This window comes from Battus philenor, unplaced genomic scaffold (genome assembly GCF_028537555.1).
Source record: "Battus philenor isolate CCGP_79_NKW_IND1 unplaced genomic scaffold, ilBatPhil1.0.hap1 SCAF_2, whole genome shotgun sequence".
NCBI lineage: Eukaryota > Metazoa > Arthropoda > Insecta > Lepidoptera > Papilionidae > Battus > Battus philenor.
Genome location: NW_027181682.1, coordinates 5,550,509 through 5,578,286, shown reverse-complemented (window position 1 = coordinate 5,578,286; position 27,778 = coordinate 5,550,509). Strand labels below are relative to the sequence as shown.

At 31.5% G+C, this 27,778-nt stretch overlaps 1 protein-coding gene across 1 annotated transcript; it reads right to left on the bottom strand.

Annotated features, from left to right (window-relative positions):
• Window positions 1–26,570, bottom strand: LOC137922304 (integrin beta-6-like). Its single transcript, XM_068765282.1, has 6 exons — window positions 26,280–26,570; window positions 5,218–5,391; window positions 4,684–4,973; window positions 2,579–2,663; window positions 2,092–2,476; window positions 1–213 (listed from the first exon to the last, which is right to left on the bottom strand). The coding sequence occupies exons 1-6, from the start codon at window positions 26,424–26,426 to the stop codon at window positions 5–7; spliced, it is 1,290 nt and encodes a 429-aa protein (XP_068621383.1). The 5' UTR covers window positions 26,427–26,570; the 3' UTR covers window positions 1–4.
• Between the last annotated feature and the right edge of the window lie 1,208 nt (window positions 26,571–27,778).

The following is a 27,778-nucleotide window of genomic DNA, read 5'->3' as shown; positions in this document are numbered from 1 at the left end:
CTTACTAGTTTTTGCCGTACGTAGGATTGTTGTAATACGACGTAGGCGGAATGTAGAGTGGATTAGAACCGACGCAGTCCTCAGCGCCTATATTCTGGTACTGGGTGTCGGCGAGTGGCAGTGGTGGTGGGCGGCTCTTCCACACGAGGTAGCCCGCCGTGGCAGCAGCCGCTGCCGCTACCAGCAGCACCGTCAGCACCACTGGTATAGTTACTGTCGAAAAATTTATAGGTTATTGACAGTCAGAGCTGAAGTTAGTAATCCCATAAGAGAGTTACACAATCGACCGAGCCGAGATTCGATCCTCTCTGAGACCCAGGAGTGCGGATACTAAACGCGTTTTGATTGAAAGCCCAAGACGAGAATATCCAAGTACCCATTGCGCCCCGTCTCTCCATGGAGTACGAGATTTAAAAACTTGGCGGCTGCTGCTTAACACAAATAATGTAACGGATAGAATCGTATTTTCTAAGAAAACTGCCGAGTTTGTGTATTATAAAGTCTAAATCTTTTAGTCGCTTTTAAGCCTTTATTTTTTATTAATAAATATTATATAACAATTTATTTACAATATTATAAATATTACAATAAATAACATCATACTTTACATCATTATCATCTTAAATAACATATACATTAATAAAACAAGGGTTTCGATTTTCTAAAGAGACTATACAAGAAAGGGAAACAAGGATAAACCCTCGTATATAACCCTCATAACCAAAACAATAAACTACAATCTTAGTTTGGAGCTTAAATTTCTGGTAAGGGGAACTGTATATACATTATGTAAAAAGTCTATTACTCATAAATGATTAAGAAATGAAAAAAAAAACCGGCAAATACTACGATTAAAACTTTAAAGTTATGTGACACTAATCATTCGCACTGGATACGCGAAGTCGAATACAACCCGTATCTTTTACTAATCACAAAACAATATTACCAACGTTACAAAAATTAACGTAGATAAATTAAAAAAAAATGTTGTTTAAAAAAAGCAACGTATCTACTAAAGGCCAAAGTGTTCTTCCGTCAGTGTACAAGGATATCATTATATTGTTGCTTTCGCGTGCCAGTAACTAAAGTCCACAGACCTGATAATAGCTTGTCATATCGAAATAACACGCAAACCGTGAAGGCATGCCAGATTATTTCTTTAGGATCGACGAGGATAAACAAATGGATAAAATGCATCTGTTGTCTGTATTTACAAAATGTGGTGACAGCGTTGTCATAAGTTGCACCTGTACAAACTTGGACGCCATTGTTTGAATATATTTTTACTGTACTATCAAATTTTAATAGTACCATAAACGAATAGACTCTGTGTCACTTCGTATTTAACGTCCGTAAAGGAAGCTTGTAAACATCGCTCCGTCGCTACCATTATAATTCATCGGCAAGGGTTTGTTTACAAGTTTATGACCGTACGACAAGCGACGATTTTGTAACAAAATACTCAGCGTAACACCATGTTTGTGCTGATCACCTTTATTATTTAGAGATGCCCTTTAATATAATATAAATCCAGTTGTGCTTTGATACTACTGTCTGGTCCCTGGTAGGTAGTCTTGCAGAACTTTATGTATTAGTAATATTTTCATTGTGCATTATATATATAGTAAATAGCATCAATTATTTATTAAATAAATAAAAATAAACACCTCGAGAAGGGCGGCTCAATCAATTTGCCCATTTTATTTTGGATGTTTTCGTTAAGGAATAAGGAATAAAATATAATAAAAAATAGCAGAAAAAAGCGCTCTTCTTTTTTTAATATAGAACCCAAAGAAAGTTAAAAAAAATGTCTCTGGCTATTAAACATTTGACGTTAATCAACCGAATTTTCAGAAAAAATGGCTATGATATTTGTTCTTTAGGACATATTTTTTAATCTTTATAATATTTTAGAGCACTTTGTTATACGATACAGCTCGCTTTCGACTGGTCCTAATGAAAATCTGACCTATGCCTAGCAGTGGATGTCCTATGCCGGAAAAAATGATGATAACTTGACCAATAATTTCATCTTAAAGAATGTTGTAAAAATTATTTAAGTAATAATCGTAAAAATATTTAACTTCTTACCGTTGACACCTCCCGCCACCGAGGCTTCGTTGGTATGGTCACACAGCTTGATCACCATGACGTAGACGTCGCCGGCTTCGTCTTTCATCGCGGCGTACTCCACGTGGCAGTTGTCGACGGTCCCATTGCAAGTCATCCAGACGCGTCTGTCCGCACTGTCCTTCTCCGCTAAAAGTGTCTCGTTGTACTTCATTTTGATGAGAGGGAAGTGACAGTCGCTGCAGTGGCCGAGCGCCGGATTACTGAGACATTCGTCGCAGTAACTGGTTGTCAGGCAGATGTCGGCGCAGTAGTTTTCTGGATCGAAGTATTTGGAGCCGGGTCGGTCGGTGTAGCATTCGCAGACCTCGCACGGCCCACAAACACCATTCCCGGAACATTCCACCTGCAGAAAATTATTACATTATACAAGTTAATTACTATATGTGAAATATATGCATTAATATAAAATTAAAGAATAGCGGACTTACAAACATGATTTACTTACATCATCCCTGGCAGGATTTGTGCATTGAAGGTCACCGCGGATGTTTTCGCATTTCGTTTCCCTATTTTCGCAGTATTTGCCTGACCTGTCGAGACAAATAAAGGACTTTCATTATAATAATTCAGATAAATTTGGTTTATAATAAATTGCACAATGATGATCTACGTTTACACTGAACAGCAGCCAAACATTCGCTTCGACCTCGGTTTTCTGTAGTAGAGCGGTCACCGTTCGAATCATACGAATATAACAAATATGAATAACATTGCTAATAAGTTATGTTTGTGTTTGTAAGCGAGAAGAATGTGAAGATATTAAGGAACTAAAATCGAACTATGTCTCTTTTCTACAGGATCGCAAGATCAAGCAACGCCTGTTGGTAATTCAAGGATGATCTAATTATATAGTATAAACCAGCTAGAGCAGCTAAAGTATAGCTATTATTTCATTTTAGCTTACTTGTCAATTTGTTATTCTTAATTAATATTTGGGTCAAAAATAAAACAAAACGGTCTTTTTAGCGTTAAGCCACATAAAAATGTTTCTCAAATATCATTTTCGATGAAGTTATAAATTCAGGAAAGGCTAACAAAACATATTTTTCAATGTGTACAAATGTCCTTTATTTTTGTCTTCATTCAAAAACAACTCGGATTCTCCAGGCAGTCGATACAGGGTTGTCCATATGTTTGATATGTTTAACATAATGCAAGCACTGTTTACCATGTATATATGCCACTCGTAACGAATAGAACAATACAGATCCATACTAAATAATGAAAGATAGACATATGAGTTATAACGGATTTCGTACAGGATAGTCACATCGCCAATATGTTAAGGTCTGGGTCCGTTAGTTAAGTCCTACATTTTAAACACACATCTGAGTTCACATTGCAAGCAACCGACATGTTTATATTTATTTTTAATTCCATTAGAATTAAGAAGAATATTTATAGAAACATTAGCATGGCGAATGATTAAGCTAAGAGGTTATGTGTTTACTTTTAAATAACGTCATAGTGTTCGAATAAATTTAAATAGCAAATCAGCGGCTGAGCAACGTGACATTTGCATTTCGTTAATAACAATACATTTTTAGTCTGTGTCGCGTTCGACTAATTTAAGCTGTCCCAATTTGTTCCAAACCGTATTTCGAATATGGTGCAAATTCTTTATGTTTTAGGTTAAAAATAAAATAAATTGGGTTATCTTACAAAATGACATTTCATTTATAAAATAAAAAAATAAAAAAATTAATATTGCAAAAATTTTGTAAAATTAATAAGAAATGATAAAACAGTTATCGACTGTAACCGAAATAGGTGAATCAATTTATAATAAAGTACCCGGCGATAAATATTGCACATCGACCTTTGGAAAGAGACAATCGGCTAATTTAGGCTTCGTAGAGCACTATTTCTGTCCCACACGTGCGGCAGAGATAACGCTCTATAAAGCCGAAATTAGCCGATTATCTCTTTCCAAAGGTCGATGTGTAATATTTATCGCCGGGTACTATACATGCACTGTGGCAATAAGATGAATCTGACTTTTTTCATTAGCTGCAAATGAAGCGTATCTTATAAAACATTTACAAAAGACTTGTAATACAGTTTGGCGAACTCTTCGAGATAATTTTTTAAGGCTACCAATATTTAAACAAAAACAAGAACAGCGACTAGCACCTGTCGCTTAAATAACTTCCGAAGGTCTGTTTTGAAATTCTGGATATCCGAGGTATGTAATAATATGGATTATTACACGGGCATAACATTTGGCATCATTTTACGTAAATCACTGCACCTATTCCATCACTAGTAATTAAATACTAGGTCACGTGAACGTGAATGTGTAAGCGGTGTATTTAATGTCGAATCGAGTTATACTAACGGCCATTTTAATAATTACGTCAGACATAATGAGCAGCATTTAAATGATCCAACCATTAAGACGAAAGTAGGGCTCCGAAGCTCCATAATTAACTTTGCAGGGATGAGTCAAATGATGCTTGTTTTGTCGGCGATTGCAATCGACTTGTGTAATTAGCCGCTTGGAGTTATTGGCCTTATTCTGCTTTGATAGAAGACAATCGCTTGACTTACCACCCGCTGGGACAAGAGCAAACGCCACAGGCGTACGTTCCTCTGTTGTTGCATTTCTTCGAGAATACCTCCGCTCGTTCGCTGCACGGGCAGGCGCAGGGCACGTGGTACTCGACTACTTCCTTGTCATCCCCGACGTTGATTTCGACGTACACTTGTTCTAAAGTTTTACTTTTCGCTGAGCAAAACTCATTCCCGGGCGAAACTTGGACATACCAATTTTCCTTGCCGCTGAGTTTTGCAGTTTTTATGTAGAAATTATTATTCTGCGTCGTATTTACGATTTTAACCTGTCGAATATAAAACGACTATCAAAATTATATCACGTTGTCATATGCAACATGTAATTATTTTAATAATTAGTTATTGTTTCACAATATGGATATGTTTTGCATAGTAAATTGGACCGAATTATGCATAACAGTTATTATAATGGTATAACAATTTCTTAATTATATTTAAATAAGCATGCTTGTAAGCCATTAATTAAAACAAACAAAGGATCACTGTTTAGATTAAATGTTTACTTTTTACCTTAGGCTCGATGTTTTTGTAGTTGATTACGCTTTGAGATCCCACCTTCACGGTGGTCTCTCTGGTAGAGTGTTTGGACATAGTTTTGATATCTGTCCGCGTGCCTATAACAAGAAGTTCTTCTTGACGATTCGGGCACCAGTTGTCGCTAGGTGAGGCAACGCATCGTGTGTTCTGTAACAAGATAATACAAACTGTAAATAACTACTTCAGTTGCTACAGGGTCGGTAAGGTAATAACCAACAACGAGTGACAAAGATCAAAGGTTTTATCACAAATACAAGACATATAAATCATCTTTTGTCATTTTCTAACAGTTTTTGTTACAAATTATGACTAACATAAGTGTTATAAGTTTCTCATAGCGAAGGGAAGTCTTATATTTAATAAATTATGTGATATGTAATAAATGTATATAAATATTCTGATTTTTATGCAATACCATAACGAAATATCTCTTTTTAAAGGAGAACTTTAGAAATATGTATCAAAATTATATAAGTAGTGGTTGAACGATTTTGAAGTAAAGCAGATAGTTTGTTTTTCCATTTTCAGTTAATAGAAATCTACTGTAAGGTAAAGGCCAAAGGTTATGAATTACTTATATACTCTGTTTGCAGGATTTTTAAGTAAACTATCCTGCGCAGAATTTTGTTTGGTAAAATGTTACATCGCGCGAGTCATTTCATATCAACAATTTATTAATTGTTAATTGTTGTTTAGTGGCAAAAAAGAAGTCGCCGCGGTAATCCAATAACGAATTTTAATGTACGTAATATTAGACGTTTCGTACGACTTTCATTGTACTAAATGTACCATAAATATAGAGACAAGTTTTTTTGTGTACACATATAAGTTCAAAGTAGTCTTAAATGTATAGATCTTCCGAGAGAGTAACATATGGTGCACGCTCGATAAAAGAATGTCTTAGAAATCAATGTACATAGATCGCTATTTATGGTTCGGCGCCACATTTCTGGTTCTGAACATATATTTATATTTCTAGTAGCTTAAGAATGATACTAGAAAATGATTTACTTATATAGAATGAATTGATATTATAACTTAAGCAAGTATTTTTTTACATCATTTCAAGTTTCATACAATTTCTTAACACAAAATATTTAATTATTACATATATAAAATCGGTTTTAAAAATATTACAACGTTAACAAATACTAGAAGTTTTTGTAAGAATAATTGTAAATAATAAATCAAGTTAATAGGTTCTTGCTTTTGTAACTAAAATAGTTATAGGCCTATTGCAGTCCAAAAGAAAAAGTATCGATAAAACGTATTTCAAAGTAACCTGTTTATTGTCTAAATAATGTACATGTACAGAAATAAGTTTGTCAATACGTACTCTGTATAAGATATTTTTAATACATTTTAAAACTCCTTTTTAGGCATTATTTTATCTACTCCTGTATTTTGTACAGAATGTGATGTGTTGTTATCTCCATGATTTTAATTTTTACCACTTTACTTAATAAAAACCTTTGACTAGACGTACATATTAAAAATTAAGCCGTATGGTTCGAATCATTCAAAATTTTTATTAAGCTTAGCACATTCTTTAAATTTGATCCTGCTTTTAATTATATCCAACCAGTACAAAAAAGGGAAAACGATATTTGATAGAATTGTATGTTTAAATTATCTATTTTAGTCTGTACCGTTTAAACTTTACTCGATAAAAGGGATAACAGCGCACAAAGATCACGATGTAATACCTAATTAGTTCATGCAAAGTAGTACGTGTAATAAGTGAGTACAACCATGTTATTATCATGCATACGCTATTTATTCTAATCTCGTGGAAATAATCGCCTTTGGCGCCGGACAAGACGCAAACTAATATCTGAAGTTGGAAACTTGCTCAACTCGGTCGTTGCGAACTGCGACCAGTCGTCTGAGCGTTGCAGTTCACATTCGTGCGGAACTGTACCCACTAACGGTTACGATAACCCCAATATATACCATTTATCACAAACAAAGACTTTGTTTATATAATTCAATTATGTCACAGATCGAATGACGCCATAAATTAAAAATAAGAGTTTAAATATAGAAGAGGAAAAAAATCAGCACATTGGCGTATACTTTTGAATTTTAAATTGACTGTGATCCGAAATGAATCAGTGTTTTATTCAATATTACTTTTTTGTAATTTTATTACCGAAGAAATGACAAAATAAAAAGGCCAGGAGAGAACGGGCTGGGTTGTGATAATAAATATAATATATGGAATATTATTAAATACCGATGCGATTTGCGTTGTAGACATATATACATATATAATTTTATGCATACATACGTACATTTATGTATATATAAATACATACATACATTTGTATACGTTTAGCATTAGGGAAATGAAGTGATTAAATCACTAGCATTGTTTTAAACCTATTGGATTTACGCGGTTTCTTTACGTACTGAACAAGGACAGTAATGAGTAACAAGAAATTCCCTAGGTTAGCCAGTCTGTCACCGTTGTATTTTAAATAACATCAATTAAAGACTTTGATATTCATACTCTTTTGTAAAACAGATTGACTACGTAATTAATGAAAAATTTGACTAACATTTACAACTCAAAGATAAAGAAAGCTCTCAGAAAAAAAAATAATGAATAAGTTTTTAGTGTCAAAAAAATGCTGTTTAAGTGTAGGAATTGCGACAGTGATCAGATGGAAAATGGGTGCCAACGTCCTATAAAATTTACGCGCTCAGAATTTCATTAAGGACAGTGCTCTCTTTCTACAACGTTTGTCTAGACTAGACCATTACGGGGGCGACTGATTATATAAATAAAACCACATATACGAGGAAACAACTTTACATTTGTTTAAAATTGTTTATAGACAGCACTAAACAGTACTTACATTGCATGACAGCTTTTTAAAATTGTCATCGCTTACAAAAAGTTGTTTTCGAGATAAATCTCATTGATTTGTTTTAAAGGTTATTGAACCTTTGTTTTTTGTTTAATAACAATGTAAACGTCGCAGGTGTCGATGCAAAAAATGAATAGTTAGTGTAGATTTTTAATAAACGTTTGAGATGCTTCCTTATATCGTACATATGAATTATTATATTTTTCTCTTACGTACTTCAATTAATTAATAGTAATGTGACTACATTTTCATTGTTATAATTAAGGCTACATGATTTTTAATGAATTTCAACCTACACGTTTTTTTTTTGTTTTGATTTAAGTCAACTGTTTGACGGCTAGAGTTTTTCCTCTGTTTCTATTACTACAAAATTTGTATAGGAAAAATAGCTATATATTTACTAGGTGAATCGTATTTTTAACCTAATGTGAACCTAAAAGTATAGGGAATTGGATAAGCCCCTTATAAGTTTTACTTTAACATTTGGCTATTCATTTTTATCTAATAGTTATGAATATTTTCAAAGGCACGCGTAAATAAATGAGTAACCAAACAATATATTATTCAGAAGAAAGTAAATGGCCTTGAAATAGAAGTAGACCATGTTAATGTGGTCATACACGTGAATGCATGATTGGTAATTTGTCCGCGTGCTTCGTTAGTCATTAATGTGCATTGTTGTGTTGTGGTGGCGAGCTTTAGAAGGACGATGATTCAATGAACAAAGGAATCGAGTTCTTTGCTCGTACTCTTGTATCTAACATGGTCATATATGCCCGTGTGCGTCAATAACGGCTTTGTAGCATTAATATGTACTACATATCCTAGAAGACATAATTTGAATCCAATTTTTTGAACTATTATGAACGCTAATATTATTTAAAAGCTATATTTAATTTGACGTTTACACCGATTTGGTAATGATTTTTTACTCATTACTATTTATGTCTGTATTTGATGGGTGGTGTTCCAACAAAGCCGGTTAGTTGTTAATTATATTAACCAGTTCCGTGTCTTATGTCGTATGCATATGATTCCAATACTTAAAATCGTGTTTACCGGTTTTTATTTTGCATCAGTCCACTACATATAATTGATCATACAGTGCAAATAATTTTTATTTTTTCAACAAAAATATACAGTATCATAAATGGATAGCATAAGGTGATGGAAAACGAACAAATATTAAGTTGAGTTTGACCGTACTTTATATTATTTCTTAAGAATATTATTGTGTGCAAGTTCTATAGTTGCAACCATGAATTACAATAATACTAATGATATCTGTTTTTTATGTTATGACTTGTATGAAATAAAGTACTAAAGCACATAAATTAAACATGTTTTTATTCCGCTATACACATTTGAACTTCAATGTGAAGAGCAAAGTTATTTTTTTAGTAAATCGTTATAAAGAAGTCCCATAAAGTTCAATGCTTTATAAGCGTATCTACTTGTACATTTGTACTATAATGTATATAATATAATGTCGGTGTCGCCCGCCTTCAGCTCGACAGTCATCTGCTTTTAATAAATGGCTTATGCTAATGTCAACAGGCCTCTATCATGAATATTGCTTAAATAAATTGAGCAATTAATTATGTAAGAAAGAAATGCATGTGTACATTATGGCGATGTTTATTTTAATATCATAAGTTAAAATAACGTTTATCACCTATTTGTTTTAATATTACAAAGAGATTATATTAGACAGGGCAGAGAAATTACGAAGATTAAAAAGGCTTTATAAAAAGTTTGTTGAATTGCTTTTGTCGGAGCAATTACCGTTTAGTCATGAATATGTATTTTTAAGTCTATAAACGTTGCGAATGATAAACTGATATAAATTGTCAACTATACGAGGACGAATAAAAAAAACATTCGCATGAAAGCAGTTAAAGGGCATTAAACTTTTGATGGAGGTTCGCAAGAATAAAGCGTGTGGGTTGTCGTAATAATAGCAAAACTGTGGATTGCACTCTACCAGACCTGCATGATCATTGTGATATTTCATCGATTCAACTTCAAAACTTTCATCTGTTTCTCTCTAGCTTAATGGAAACGATAAAGACGACGATGGTGTATTAATGTTTCACAAGATTGGGAGCAAAGGCTGGGATGGTGCGTGGGTGGCGTAGGTATTACGGAACGCATAGAAGTCTCCCTGTTGCGACAACATCCAACGTCTACACGCTGTAACCAGTTTTAAAATAAGTAAAAGTGTGCTGTACTTTTTGATTTTGTTTGAGATAAATGAAATCACGTTCCTCGAGACTCTTTTGTTTATGTTGATGTCATAAAATGCGAAGACCACACATATAAAGTGTTATTTACAATGTCCACATTTATTATTCGTAAACAATATTACTCATAAAATTAAAACGCCCGTCAAGATTTCATCAACTGATTAAAATATTTTAATGTAAAAAAGTGATACGGATAGTATGTGTATACGTGTATAATGAAAAGTATTTTACTAGCCTAATGTATTGGCAAGTTGATGTGGTGGTGGACAGGCCACGTAGTGAACAGGCAACATAGCGGCCAAAACATATAGCCGCTGGGGCCGTAAAGGTTCTGGAGTGGAGACCATCGACCAGCCAGAGAAGCGCAGGACTTCCGCCCACAATCTGGACCCGAACTTTTTAAGGTAATTAGCTGGATAGATGACATTGTTAAGTCATTAAGAGACTGGATAGCAACCGCTTTAAACAAAAGTGAACGTCATATTGCTGATTTTTTTTTACTATCTCTAAGTATAATTTTTTATATGAACATACTTAAGTTGTAATATAACTTAATATGAGTGAAACAAAAATTATAAACATGTACAAAAATACAAAAACGGTGAAAGCAGTTAAAATGACAATTGTAGTATTTATAAAGTCATTATACATACGCTTGTAAAGGTTTAACCACTTTGACAAAATTTCGAAATAAGTATAATATAATTGCATCTTTAGTATCATTTCTTGAGATACAATTACATTTTATTTTAAATTTAAATAATTTCGTGACATTATAGCGTATATGCGTATATCGTTATAACTTTGTCTTTGGGAAACAATGAAATCACCCGCATAACGTGGGTAATTTCATACTTTTTAAGCTAACAATTGGGGTAATGTAAAGTTTTATATAAAATGTAAATATATTGAATGAGTATAGGCAATTGGTAATACATTGTATACAAGGCTATTCGATATAGTTGTAAATGCTTTAAAGGGGGAAACATTTATCTCTTCTTCTTTTCAGCTAATAAATGCCTTCAGCAAGTTATAGGCCTTCCCATAAGATCGCCGCGATGATGCCTTGATCTGCAAGCATCCAGCAACCCTAACTATGTCGTCTGTGCACGTAGTAGTTGGCTTATCCACGATGCGTCAACTGATTCTTGGACGCCACTAGAGAATCAATTGGCCTTGCTTTAAAGCGTTTACACCTATTTTAAATAACTTCTAGCACTACAAAGTTTGTAAGAACAGATTGTAAAAAATCATTAATTTTAATATGTAGTAATACCAATTTTGTAAACAGTTTTTATGCCTATATTATCCATGAATCCAATGAAACCATTGGTTTTTGGGTAGGATGTGCATTAGTTGATTATAAGCAAATATTCCAGTATAAGTACGTGTATAAATTAAGATTAATTAAGTGATTCGCAATTGACAAATATGTACGCGAGCACGTCAATGCGATATAAGCACGTGTGTAATTATTTATTGCGGGATAAGTATTAAACCCACGCGCATAACCGCTCCAGTTACGTGTCAGCAATCTCCTAGTTAGTTAGTTTCAAGACCGCCTACGCAGATTTAAGGTATATTGTTTAAGGTGATTTGGAAGAATGGCATCTTGTCGTACACTATGTTACATACCACTTTGTACTCTTGAAAATGGCGTCTTTTTTGGAGGTTTACTTAACCAGTGTTATATTCATTAATGAATTTTGTAGTGTACTTTATAATGATTTAAATGAATAATCAAATAATTAAAATCAAAGGAATAAACAAATTCTATTCGTCCAACCCATCCCTTTACATTTACCGTGTAATTTCTTGCCTCTTATCATTGTTCCTCCTGGACTGCTACTTTACTATTTTCAATTTATGTATTTCTTTACTTTTTTGTCATTTTATTACATTCTAATTTATTATTTTAATTTATTTTCTTATGTCTATATCACAGTATTAATACATAATCTATTTTAATCGCTTTACTTACTACCTTCTGGCAGACCACAACCTGGTCAAATAAATAACGTAACAGCCTTTGCTAAGATTCTTGATGTAGCCATCTTAGTTAGTTACAGTGAACAAGTAAATGCCAGGAGTAGTCGTTGCCAATTTCCAACCTACAAAGCTATAAATGAACTATAGGATTTTTAAACGAAAAAAGAGAGGAATGTGATATCATCTACCTTGTCTTCTAGCAGTTAAATATATCTAGTAATGTTTCCTCCTTTACTAGATATTCACTCCAACATACATTTAATATTTGTAACTCAATGAATTTGCTCTAACTGTATTACATACTATGAGTTGGACGACGAGGAAAGGGAAGCGTCTAGTTTAACTTTGAAAATAACGCTACTTCCGGTGGCAATATCCAGACGCGTGACAAATAGCAGCTGTGAACTTGTTTTGCCAAAGTTTCTGTCCCATGCGCCAAAACGCTTTTTCCTGGGCTAGTTTAGTATTACATGTATAGCAGAGTTAGCCTCAAATTAATTTCTTTAGCTCAAGACACATTAGTTTGTCTTTGCTCCAACAGATATTTGAACCCTGACTTCAATTACCGTCAATTTCCGAGACGTCCGGCATTCCGTCCCAGATATACGTACTATTGTTGTCATATGAGGAAAACTATGTGAATACGTTTACATATGAGAGATGAAGTTCTGTCTTATATATATTTAGGTAGTAATTTTATTACTTTAAAAGAATTATAAAATAAACTAATAAGGATAGATAATTTAATCAAAATATACATTTAAATTGCTAATTTGAAGCAAAAATATATCAATTTTTTTCTACACGTTTTACTATAAAAGACATGAATATCATTATACCTATGTTACAGTTTCATATTTAAATATAATTAACTCTTCTAAACGTGCGTCAAAACACATCAGCAATGTGTCCCACATGTAATGACACAATTCGTGCTATCTCCCACACATTTACCAAATGAAAATAGTAAAAACTTACCAGTTCATTGATCTTTAAACAAGAGGGTGAGTGAATTCGTTGGGCAATAACTCTGTCGGCGGTAAAAAGAAAATTGCACAAAACTCGTGAGCTTGGCCGACATCCAAGCGATTTTTAGAGCGTTATATTAGTAGTTTCTTAGTTATGTTTACTGTGCATTGACATCGAAGGGAGCTGTGTGGGCAAAATGGTGTCGTAGTTAGGCAAGTTTGGTTAACGCACTCTATTGATAATAGATAATTATGGTTTAGATGTTGATAGAAACAGCATTGTAACAAATTAATGTTGAATGCAAATTTTGAAATCATTGCAGTGTTACAATTATTTGAACATATTTCAGATACAATAAATCTATAAGATAGGTTTATAAAAGTGAATTTAAACATTTTGCTTCTAAAGAATAAATAATCTAAAACACAGACAGGTATTTATAATGACGATGTATAATTTAAAATAATTATTTGATAACATGTTTTTTTTATTAGATAGGTTCTTCGATACTATTATTATAGTATATTCGAAGATTAGTTGTAGTAAATCAAAAGAATCAATTATTTTTTTTCTCTCTGGATATAATTTAAAGTTTTTCGTTAAGAGTGAATGTTGTCCAGGTTCAAGATAAGAGGTACCATTAAACGCAAATGCGAAGCGGGGCGAGTGAGTGCTGGCGAGCGGCGACAAAACAACGCGCCCTTTGTTCCTTTCGTTTTTTAAAGGTAACGGTTGCGCAAAGCAATGTAAACTTTTCACGGCGATGTTTTACACACATCGAGGTGTTAAATATGTTAATGGGCAAGTGGAGCGGCCGGGGTATTTAATTGCATGGATTGATATGCAACCGATTCGGGTACAATGTTTTGAGGTCACGGTTACTGAGTTATCACGTAGATCTTAAAATGTTTTTCTTGTTACATGAGAATGTAATCGTGTTAATTGTGCTTTAATAACATTATATTTATTACAAGTAGTAATAAATATCACATAATTTGTTTGATTTATGGTGAAGTTTAACAGTAACCTTTAAAATTATTTTCACGAATGTACGATATGTGTAATAAAATTACTACAGTGCATTATTGCTAAATATGTAATTTTTCTTAAACGTTAATAATTTTTGTGTCATAAAACAGAGAAAGGTGCTGTTAAGTATAATTAATATATGACCAATGATGTTTTTGACAAATATTGTATCTCTTTTTAATGTAGTAATGACTTTTAAATATATTTTCGTTAAATTTCTTGTTAATTATTGTTAAATAGCTTCATTATTCTCTAAAGAATAAATCTAATTATCACTTAATAATTGAAAAGAAAATAAGATAAATGTTACTTATTTAAAAAAAGATACGTGACGTTAATTGCCGTCTTGACCTTTTTAGGCTATTTTTACCCATTTTTTCTAATGCAGGCACAGTTTCGAAACCTGATTTAATACGAAAGAGTTTCGGTTCGTGTTTGGTAATAGTAAGATAAGATCAAGGTTTAGGAGTTTAAATGTTTTACTGCCATTGGAAAGTTTATTTTGTTTCTTCGTATTGTTTGATAACATAATTCATTTCATTAAATATACACTTGTTTAAAGTTTATTGACCTCACAATATTATAATTATATATATACAAAAGAAAACGCAAGATAGTAAAAAAAATCTGTAAATGCAATTACAAAATTGTTTTAATTAATTAAAATTTATAGATGATATATCATATGTCTTGTTTTGGTGGTGACTACTAATTGGCTGTTGATTCGACTACAGCGATTTTTTTAAATGTTTGTTCTCGATGGAGCAGTCTTGATCTCAAAAATTTAAAATTACATTTTTCGAAAGCAATAAACTTTATTTTTCAGGTCTTGGCAATTTAAATGCCACTGCATCATTGACATTGCTTCAGATCGCTTTCCCTGATCATTTCGAGTTTAAATTCATTTCTTATAGCATATCACAGGGAACTCTGTTTACTTTGAGAATATTTTATACTATTCAATGTTAATTCGATTTGAACATCATATTATTGAGGTAAACAAATAATGTTTTTAAAGCTAAAAGTCATTTTAACTATAACGGTTGTCTCAAAAGCCTGCACATATATCGACAAAGTGATGATATTAATTTAAAAAAACATAGAATTCAGTAACGAACACTGCAACTTTTTTGCCAGTTCCAATTAAAGCAAATCCAATACGTTGCAATAAGGACTCTATTATAAAGTTAAAAAGTCCAAAACTTTACGAAATCTTATAGATAAAAACGACACGGCTGTTGGTATACATTTTTTCTTTGCGTATAATCAAGTGAGGTTAATTGCGAAGTGGAACTTCAAGCCACGGCCGAATCGTTGGATATTGGTCAATGTTATTGGTGGTGATGGTCCGGAGCCGGTTTTGTACGCTAAAGTTGCACCGTTAGATCGTAGTTTTTATAATTCCCTATTTCGTTTATATATTTCTGTTTGAATAGATTGGAAAAATGTTGTGATCTTGTCACGACACTACAAAGCGTATACTGCGTTTTTAATAACACAGTTAAAAGATATGTTATGAGTTATGAGTGTTATTCAACTGAAATAGACTTAAAATTAGTGATTGGAAGAGATAATATTTTTTAAAAAGATACGAAGTGTAAAGATATGACATACGGGATCCGCGAATTCTACAGAGATGATCACAGATCTCGTTTATGCTGCTTATTTAGACATATTAGCCTTAAAACCGATTTATATATATAATATACGTGTGTGCGTGTTTATTGTCTGCTAATCGGAATCTTTAAAAATGAACCCCTCTTGTAGCAATAAAGTCTTTCCTTAACATATTAGTGTCGTTTCTTTCAAAAGGATTAAATTAAGTCAACTGTGAAAGCTGTTAAAAAGAAATCACATTAGTTTCCAGCTAAAGAAGCCTCACGAAGTGTAACAAATATCGATGGGTTCGATTAACAGTTTGTGAACACTTAGTTATTCAGTCGAACGCCTCTATTCTATCGGCTTCGAATTGTTCTACAGATTGAGGGCAATAACCATGTTTCTTTTACTGGCCATAGTTAATATTTAGTTACACAAAATTAAAATTAATTTTTTCCCTATATTCACGTATGAAAAATTCTGGTTAATGCGTATTAGTGGCCATTAGTCATTCCTTAAGAATGTCTAGAGGAAGACCTTATTTATCACACGTATTTCTTTATGTGTAACCAAAGGCAAGGATCGTAAATCTTTTGTTAATCTATTTCTTAAAGTAATAATAATTAAAAATTACGGCAAGGTAATATGAATTGCCACAGTGCGGCGATAAATAATGACAGATATACTCGATATGTAATTTATCGAACGCGAAAATGCCAACTGAAAGGTTGACACGAAATATTGCTCAAATTTTCTCTGGAAATAATTACGACGACGTATCATCGTGGTCGTTATTATCATGTTGAGAACATAAATCTTGAAATATCGAAGACATTGTAAATTTTGCGATTATTACGCGATATTGCCGTCAATTACATAATAAGCAATTACGTCTTGTCCAGTCGGGATAGTTTTTAGCATACATAAATTAATTATAACCCTGAGAAAACTGCGAATCGGATCAATAGAACGAATTGTTAATTAAAAAAACCGTAGCGGTCGAATTAAAAATCCGTGCAAAGAGATAATTTAGTGAAGATATCACGAACGATTTATTACAAGTTACCAAAATAATTCCAAAAAAATTGTTAATGCGATTGTGGCCTTTAAATGTAAACAATGCGTGCTAATTTCGCTTGATATTTTGTCATCTGATCCACTGGATGGCATTACATGCGGGCTGTACGGTTATGAGTCTGTGTTACTTAAACAGTGATTGATTAAAGTGGCAAGAGTATCATCAAGCTCGTACGCTTTACGACGCTCATTACAACGAACGGTGTAAAAAAAAATTGTGCAACATTTTAATATTCTTACAATGGAAAGGTTTGCACAAATGGGTCAACGAGTTATATTTATAAATTCTTGGTAATGGATTGATTGTACGGATGTTTGTTCGTTTATACATGACCGCGCATGACTTGAGCGTGTTATGGTTTTGATTGCCATCCCGACTTTCAGTTGCTTTAAATTTTTCTTAGTTTTTCTTTATGATAAGTATATATTACAAGATGATATGAGCAATATGGTGCTTCTGGATACGTATTTCAAATTTAGCATACTGTAGCAACAGGTTCCACTTTCCGTCGCAAAAAATTTGGTGTCTTAAAAGGCTACATCTTCTTTCTAATATTTATTATCTTCGTACTTTGCGTTAATGATATTTTGTAAAATAATATAGCAACAATACTCAAAGCAACACATAGAAAGATTGACCAACTATATTTGTTACTTTATACTGTCATCATATACAAATTTAGTTTTTTTATGACTCTTATTTTTGTACCTCTCTTTCACCCCTCTACATGAGGAATATGTACTTTGATTTACAGAATTTTAATATTTTTTTCAGGTTTGAAATTTTTAATTTTATTTAATTTCCTCCTTTCATACTTCACAATTTCTTCTTCTGATATTCATCTTTCTTCCTTGACAAATTCTGACATTCCTTATATTCTTTAAATTTCTTTCAGACATATCCATCCATCCCTCACCATCACTCTAAAGATATCACAGCTTTTTATTTTTAAAAATTACAATACATTATAGAACAGCCTTAGTTACGATATCGCTAGTGTTTTTGGATTATCTATTTATTCATAAACAATTTTGTGCTGTACGTTTTTCTTCTTGACTGTTGAATCTTACCCGACAAGTTCTATGTTAGAAATTAGCCTATTTGTTTTTCTTATACAATGAATCAAAACTACTATAAGGTCGAAGAGTGACTGACTACGATAAAAATAAGGCCAAGCACTTCCCAATCGATTAAGTAAGCGACAGAGCGGAGAAATAATAAAAAATCGTCTGCAGTTTTAACTTATTAGTCTTAATTATGTCAAAGTCCTTTCCGAGGCCCTTCAGCGAGAAATGTCGCTGATCAGTGATATGAAACTAAGTAATTTTGTATTTGCAGCGAAATACAATTGAAGTATCATAATGATGAGGATTTATTGAACCTAAATTCTGTTCTCCACATTTCGTTGTAAGTACATAGACAAAATGTAGTAAGTCTAGTATGTGTACGGAAATCAAAAAATAATAATACTTTTTATTATATTTATTTCCCTCCATTATTTCCAATGTAACATAACTTTTGTTATTCAATAAGTTATTTTAAGATGTGCGTAACTAAATACTTGTTTACGTCATTACTCCATATTATCTAATGTACAATACATTGTTCACAATTAATAATAAAGCGGTAAATCCTTGACGTATTAATTAAATATTATAACTGAATAACACGTGTTGCATGAATGCGTATAATAAATGTATATAAAAATATGTATGACAAAATTGAAGTATATATATATATATATATATATATCAGGGGTGGCCAAGTGCCTTGTTAATACGAGCCATTTCCGAAATTTAAAATTTTTTACGCAACGTAAATAATAGAAAGGATGGTTTATTATTTTGCAAGATTACAAAAATATACATTGAAATTAAATATTACAGTAATTTAAAAAAAAGTTTTGAAACATATGAAACGATACCAATATTTTAAAATATGATTTCGTAAAATTGAAAATTTTACTCGGTTACATTTATCGCGAGCTATAAATAATCTTTTAAAGAGCCGCAGATTGGTCACTCCTGATCGATATGATTAATAAACAATTTCAGACACAGGGTGCCCGCTGCTGGACATTATGTCCACATCCATAGATTTTTAATAAGTTCTTTGATAGGCTGTGTGAAGCACAGCGTGCATCCAGCGTTTTCTGACGACCTTAACAAGGTCATCTGTTCACCTTGTTGGCGCATGTCCTAAGCTGTGTTTGCCGATCCGTGGTCACCACTTTTAGGGCCTCGGCGGCAATATTCTGTGCGTGTGATCTGCCCACTACAGCTTCAACTTGTCAATCCACAAATTGTTTGGTTTGTTAAAATAAGAACATGAGTATCATTGCATAATGTTTCACAAACATTTGAAAAGAGATTACTATAATTTTATTTGACTAGCTAGGGTTGCTTACCAATTAAAGTTTTGTTCCGTTGCCCTAGTGACAGTATTAATGAGTCATAACTAGAGGTCGCCTGCTGATATGGCTACGAAACCAAAATTTATTTTTGCCCTTTATCGATGTCCCCTACGTGTTTTATTGTTATGATGCATGTATTACTTACAATTTATTTCATATACGCTTGGTAAATACCATTTAGTAAGTTTTCTGTTTATAATTGGACAAGTACGAGACGTTTAAGTGTCGGTAAACAATAATATTATAACTATAATGTATCAGTAGTATTTGCGTAAATATTGAAGATAAGATACTTATTTTTATTTGTAGAAACTTATTCATGGTTATCTAATCAAAAAATATTTCATTAGTGTAGACTACTAATCACCCCAGGGACTCATGAATCCTTAAATAACATAGATAAGTTCAAAAAAATTATAAATTCATCATCATCATCGTTATCAGTCGTAGGACGTCCACAGCTGGGCAAAGGCTTTCCCTATATACTCCTAATAGGATCGGTTGGAAGCGGCTTGCATCCAGTCTTCATCTTGTGAGACGACACCTTACCGATTCAGAACCTAGCGCTTTGTGGCCTGCTCACTACCAGTTGCTAATCCCCTGGGCTAAAGCGGTTATTTTCGTTTGTCAACAGAGCTTCTCATTCTTCATCGTTCCATAAGTTACTTAATTTTTTTTAATGCAGTATTAACATATACATGCAGCAATAACCATTTCGCACAAATTTACACAATTTTATGATTTCGTAAAAGTCATTCTTTCATAAAGAATATTAAATTTTATTTTCATTAATTTAAGCTATAGCTTAATTATGACAGCGATTTCAATTTAATCGTATTTAACCTTTCCTTTAGTCAACCTTGCCTTTGTAAAATAATGCATGTATATGTTTAATTATTGCAATATTTTGTACAAATATTGATTTCAATTCAAAAATCATTTTTATTTTATCAACCAATAAGAATATTATTCGAACTAAAAGCGTTACATAGAAAACTTAAATTGCCAATGTACATGTCATACTTATTACATATTTATACTTTGAAGTTTGCATCAAACTGTCAAGACTTTTTTTATAGCAAGCCGTTGCAAGCCAGTTAAAATCCAAAGTTCATAATAACACAAAAGTACTTCTTGTTGTCCTTACACAAATATCTGTGTGACACGTTTATAACGGCTTTTTAAGGTATTGCACTTGTGTGGCTGTTGGTTGCCTTCATGCTGGCTAATATATTAGTTCCATAAAAGTTTATTACGAACTTGAACTATACCAACGTTTTGGATACGCAAGTACTGTAATTATTTCGTAAAAATATAAAGTTTTGATTTCATGTAAGAAATCAACAAAGTTTTTCATAACATTTTATACCATTGGTGACCGAAGCCGCCTAATTGTATGATTTGGTGGGCATATTATGATGTGGGTCAGGCTTTTTAAATCCAAAACCCTGCGTATCACCTGCATTAGTGCTACACTCATCTTAAAACGTAAATAACTAGGATTGATTTTTCTTCAGCATTTTAATGGCTACCGCTTTTGTTCAAAACAAAACCAAATATTCAACTTCAACTTTTGTAAAATTCACTATATTCTTTCGAATTTATTAACAATTAAGTGTTACCCATATAGCGGACGAAAATACCATTTATATATATTTGTTTTACTTCTATGACAATAGACAAAGCAGACTAATTCCTGATAATCACACCATTTTCGTTTTTACCATCAACATTTTTATGTATACTAGTTATAAACTAGACTCTTTAAGAGACCTTTTTTAATGTTCGTACAAAATGCAAACGTTACAATATAACTACACAAAAATATATTACAATCTGACAAAATTAAATACTTAAAACGGTCTTAAATTAAGAAATATTTAACTGATATGACGAAATAGGCTTTTAATTCTTAATTGCGTTTAATTATCTTTTACACTTTCACTAAGTAAATTAATTTCAGTAAAATATAATACGTTTTAAGTGGGAAGGTCACTGGATTTGTTTATAAAATAAACAATAGGTATTTTTGTTCAAGAATACGTATTGTGTGACATAATGAACAGAACAAATAAAGAAAGGATATATTGGAAAAGAAGCCTTCTATATTATTCTAAAAACACATCAATGACGTCAACACAGAAGCTAATTGAACATTTGAATTATTACAATTCGCTGTGTGATTGATTTTTTTAAGATTTAGAAATAACAAATGTGACTCCGTGTTATATACGGTAAACCACTCGTATAAATGTTTTTTTTAATTTGTAAAGATATGGACTATTGAAAAGCATCTGCGGCTATCGATAAGAATACAAACGTAAGGATGAAATTTACACATAATGTACTAGCGTGGCGGTGGTCCAACGAATTTACACTCAATGGTAATGAATCATGGTAGTGCGGTGCGTTCAGTTTTCCTTTATCCTTGGTTTTCCAATGAACCATGTTTCAGCTAAGTGCGGATATTGAGAATTAGGGTTGCGCAGGAAATTTGAGTATCGATTGCTTTTAGGACCACTCTACTGATTGTGCGAAGTCATAACAATAATGGTAAAGACTTTTATATCCTACAATTATAACAAAAAGTACTTAACATATTACAAAACTGAAATTTTAAGTTTCTAAATAAAATAACTTGCAATAAAGAATGATCGATAAAGCGAAATACCAAAAACAGCCAATTCTTAGCACATATACATATCTATGCAGGTTCAGTAATGAAGCGTTTGTACATTTTCTCTATATACCTGATAGTGATATAATTTTATATATCTTTAAAGTATATATCCTCATCATAAATAGGCAATTGCACTAGTATTTTCGTTTTAACGTAAAACGGTGATATTTTTATGCATGTGCCCCTGTTACAAGTAAAGAATAAATAAATGTACTTAAAAGGCTAAATGCAAGAAAAATTTCTAATGTATTTTCATTCATCATTAGTTACATTACTTATCGATTCACTTTGAGAATCTTTCGCTATTCCCACAACGCGTAAGGAATCCGTTTTCCAGTTGTTTAAATAAACGAAAACTGATTATGGAGATCGATAGGGCCTAAAAATCGACGCCTTACTAAACACAATTTCTTGTTCAAAAACTTCAATACACTATAGGTGTTACGTGTAACAACCTATCACGGGAACAATTAATACTCTAGTAGTGAACGTCATTGCTGTGATTTAAAAAAAAAACTATCGTTCAAAAAATGTAGCTTAAATATAATGTGATATCTGCTGGTATAACCAATCGAGTTGATAAGTATTTAATGTTACAAGGAAAAAACTAAAGATAGAGATGCATTTTTAAAGAAATTTGGTAATGGAACACAGAAGCGTCATTTCATTTTATAAAATGAGTTTTTTTTTGCGTAAAATAATTTGATAATCCCAGCATTATGCGATTGTCAGCTACGCCACCGTATATTTTAATTAGATTAGTCAGAACGATGAAATATATATTTTTTGTTTTCTTCAATATTTTATAAACTTCTTTCTACCTTTTTGTATAAATCTTTCGCTCCTTATGAATAAGATGATTATATAAGGCAACGATAAATATTTTGTTTCATTACATCATGAATAATACAACGTAATAACAATAACTTCACGTCATGATTATACACGTTTATTTTATATTAATTATTAACATAGTAGTTTTTTTGTGTATGATTTTGTAAACATAACATTTGTTGTGTTGTCATCATTATTAAGTACAAGTTATCATTAAAACCTGTCACTCAAGCATTTATATGTTAAGATCCGACCCGAATATTAAAATAGGCTAGTTGCTCGCTTTTAACCACCTCATGTTCAAGGATTAATAACAACATTTTTTAGGTGTACACGCTTCCAATTTTATTTTAATTCTTCAATCAATATCTTTTTTTTATCTATACCTCCACCTCGGTTGCAATTTTCAAACTTTTCTATCAATCAAAATAGATATAAGCACCAGCGCGTAGTGGCACCATTGTTATTCCATGTAGTTTCACAAACTTAATCAACACATTTAAATATATATTTTTTTACTTTTACATATTATTGTCCCAATTAAAAAAATACTAAATATTTAGTAATAATTTTCTCTTATGACAGATTACGTTTAGGCGAAGCATTTTGAGAATATAATCTGCTATTCGATATAGTGTATAGTGGTATTCGATAAATTTAAATAAATAGAGCATTTATAATTAAAGTTTACAAAACCAAACACAATTAATATTCGTTTTCAAGATTATTTGACATAAAAATAATACATAACCATTATGCCTTCTAAAACAATTTTTTTTTTTTTTAACATAAGTTTCACTCTCTCTTATCAATCCCAGTTAAGTTATCTATTATACAAGGTGAACGTGGCGTAAGCAAATTGCAGTTGCAATTTAAATACAAGGTTATCATATTCAGTGATATAATTCTTTAGTATTTATATCGCGGTAAAAGTGCAGGTCACATAAAAACATATTCTTAATGCTTCCTTTATAGAACACCTATACAAATATAGATGTTTTTTTATTAAGTGTTCTGGATGAGGCTAAAATTGTACTAAATATATGCTTTAAGACTGTTTAAGTGTATAAGGTATACATTTGTATTAGAGAACAAAGGTCGGTCATTAGTTTTAATAGTTTCATATAGATACTTGCATATCTACATAAAAGTATAAATATACGAAAAATATGTCATACCTTCACTTAGGCTTATATTGGTAACTATACGTAGTAACTTTATAGAAAACTGTACGCTTTGACAATAAACTCTGGTGTAATGCCTTTAAGCTATACATATATAGAACACATTAATTAAAAAAAATCACATTAGCGTGTAAAGAATTTTTTAATTATAATAAGTCTTGGAAAGAATTACTTTAAATACAATATTAAGTAAGTAAAAGAATCAAAGTTTGTCGAGTGCTTTTCTCATATCGGGATGTGTTTGGGGGTTTTGTTTTTTTAGTCGAAGATTGACGTCATATAGGACTTTAATATTAATCTAGTTTCTCTCAATTCAGGCTCTTCTATTTTCACAATATATATATGATTTTGATAAATGAATCAAAAAGGACAATAATGTGAAAAAATTAAATGTTTCACATAAATCATCATTTAAGATTTATATCACAATTTAACGGTTAAATTGCTCTGACGTAAAAATTTGTACGATTTACGAAGGAATCTTCAAGCTAATTGACATGCTAATGACTACATCAATACAATTGCATGTACTAATAAACGAAATTATGATGTTTCGTCTGTAACTGCTATATTTGAAACGCATCCCGACATTACAATAATTTGCAAGCGCTTGTATCATTTTTATGACTTTCTAAAACAAAAAAATCATAAACTGCATCAAAGATGAATCTCGGAGCGACATGAGTAGAAAACTAGTTAAGCTTAACCTTCTAGTCAAATTACACGTAAAAATTAAAACAATACTAAATGTTGTTTAAATGTAACATGAAGAATAGTCAATACCAGTACCTGTCATCTCCACTTAGATTTCTTTAGTATGACTAATAACCACAAACCCAATATAGCATGTTACTAATATACGTACGCAAATTGTGACTTGCGTGGTTTTTATTAAATTATATGTAAAACAGTTTTAAATTTTATAGTTATTTTTATAATTATTTTTAAGTATTTTTATGTGTTACACAGAGCAGTATTTGATTTTAGCAAAATAATAACAATATTTTTTAATAGTATGAACCCAAAATATCTTTAAAACAGTTGTCTAATTATAATGATATGAATTATATAAGTATCAAAATTTTTTTAGTTTGATTTCTTTGCATTAGTCCTACAAAAAGATATTTCATAGTGACATGAATTTCAACCAACACATCGATTGACCATTCGCCCCTCCTTTCGATGAGTGACAGGTCTGAGAAGAAAGGGGGATTAGCCTGTTGGAAATTAAGCGTTGATCTATTCATACATCAAGTGAAATACACACTGAAAACCACAAATCCTACCAAAAGTCTTACATAGAAAGAAAGAATGGTTGATTATTACAAGAAAATTATTAAATAGTGGCGAATTTTAGTAACAGACCCAGTTATTGCTGGCAATCAAAATTAATGATGGGGTTTAAAAAAGTAGAAATGTAAATAAAAAGTCAGCCTAACTCGCTGTAATTTACTGAAAATTATACACCGTAAATGTATATTTAGTAGATATAAAATTTTTAAATATAAAGGACTGGTACATCATAGAGGCATAAAGTCACGTACGTATTCTTTATTCGAACGTACCGTAATAGTGCACTCTATGTTAATGATATGATCAAATAAAAAAATGTAATTATTAGTGATATAAAAGCGTGGGTATCAAAAATAGATCTGCTCCACACTTAGGCAGCGTTTATCAAATACATTGGCTCAATTGTTTCCTTCCGTTCATCGTTGGTTCTATTCTTTTTTTCTTGGTTGTCATTCTTTGAACACTTACCCTTATTCCTCTAATAAATTTTGAATAACTGCAATCTCTATATTTATTTATAACTTATTGTAAAATCAATAATCAAATGAAGTGATTAAAATGTAGTTAAATCAAGAAATTAAGAGATTGCGTTGGATAATTATCATTTACGTGTCTTAATTACTCACTTGTAAAAATTATTATTACTCCTAAAAATGAAAAAAAGTTACAAAAAATAACGAATTATTAAAACTATTTTTTGTGTCATAAGATTCTAGTTAAATATTGAATTTTATATGGTAAATGACCTTAGTATACTGCACCCATTTGTGTTTTGACAACTTATCTAAAGCAATCAAAAAACTATTATTTTTTAATTATTAATTAGATTTAAATGTATGTATACTTACAATATCCTTATCGTTACACCAATGGCCGCCACATCTGATGCAGTCGTCGCAAGACATCAATTTTGTGAGGCTCGAACAATCATTTCCAAAAACAACTTTTACAGTCATCAAAATCGCACACATAATAAACCACGAATAGGGAGCCATTTTCGGCGAAGAAATAAAATGATTTAGTGCCACTTATTTTTTTTTTCAATTAAAAATTAGAAGATTTATTTTTTAAAAAAGATCGTTGAAGTCGCGCGATTCGTCGTTCGATTTAGTAACTTCGAAATAAGAATTACGCGCGAACACGCACACGTCTCAGCACAGACTACGTGAACGACCCCACTCACTACACTTGATCAGATGGTTGACTATGAATCATCGCGAGCTCGATGGAAAATTCGCGGAAATCATATTTTAGATGAAGTTCGCGACATTTATGTAACTAAAAGATATATTTTTAATAAAATAAACTTCCAAAGCAGTTACTCTTACTGAGATACTCACAAATATTTTCGTTTATAACAATGCATTCTAAACTATGTACATATTTTTTATTTCATTTTTAAATTAATAATTTTTATTATTAATTGTTATTATTTCTTTAATAAAAAGTTAGCGTATAAGTCAGTTACGTTTTTGCCGACGACATATTTAAATGAAAGTAAATAGTCAACACAAATACTTTTATTAATATCTTCATAAATATTGATTTTTATTTTATTTTTCAGTTTGCAATTTTTAGAAATAATCTAAAATCTATATAAAATTTAAAGGTTACTGTTAAAATATTAAAGTCGTAATAATTAATTTGGTTTTACCAGTCAGATATTTTAATAAAAGTGAACTGTCAATGCAAATACTTTTATTATTGAACTCGTATTTTCTGATATTGTTATGTATTATGTACCTAAGTAAATTGTTTGATGTATTTTTAAGTAAAGTTTTTAAATGACTGTTCTAATTCCTCATATTTAAAATTTGGGTTAGTTAATGTTGTTTTACCGGTGACGTTTCAAAGCATCGTAGTCGTATTTTGAAATGACGGGTGATATTGTAATTTCGGGGTTAGGGTTCTTAATTTATGAATTTTCTAGTAATAATCTATGTTATTTAAGACCTGTGTTGTGAATTTTAATTATAATGCATATGTAATCAAAAAATATAGTTATTATAAAAATAAAATACATAATGAAGAGAAGAAACGACAAGTAAGAGATATTTATCCTCTACTGGTGCCGACCCCTGCTAAAAAATAACAGTAAACTTTTTTTTTGCGATATTATTCAAGCATTTTTTGCTAACACAGCTATTGAAGTTTCAATGTTAATGAGACCGTTTCATTTCTCAAAAGTATGGACGCGCTACAGATATTTTATAATTCTAGTCAATGTTATATTTTAATTACCAGTGCTTATTATCATTTGGTGAACGCCTCACCCATCAGTTAAAGTACAAAAAATATGTTGACAGACAAATGTGAAAAGGCCTAATACCTTTTTTACAATTTTCTG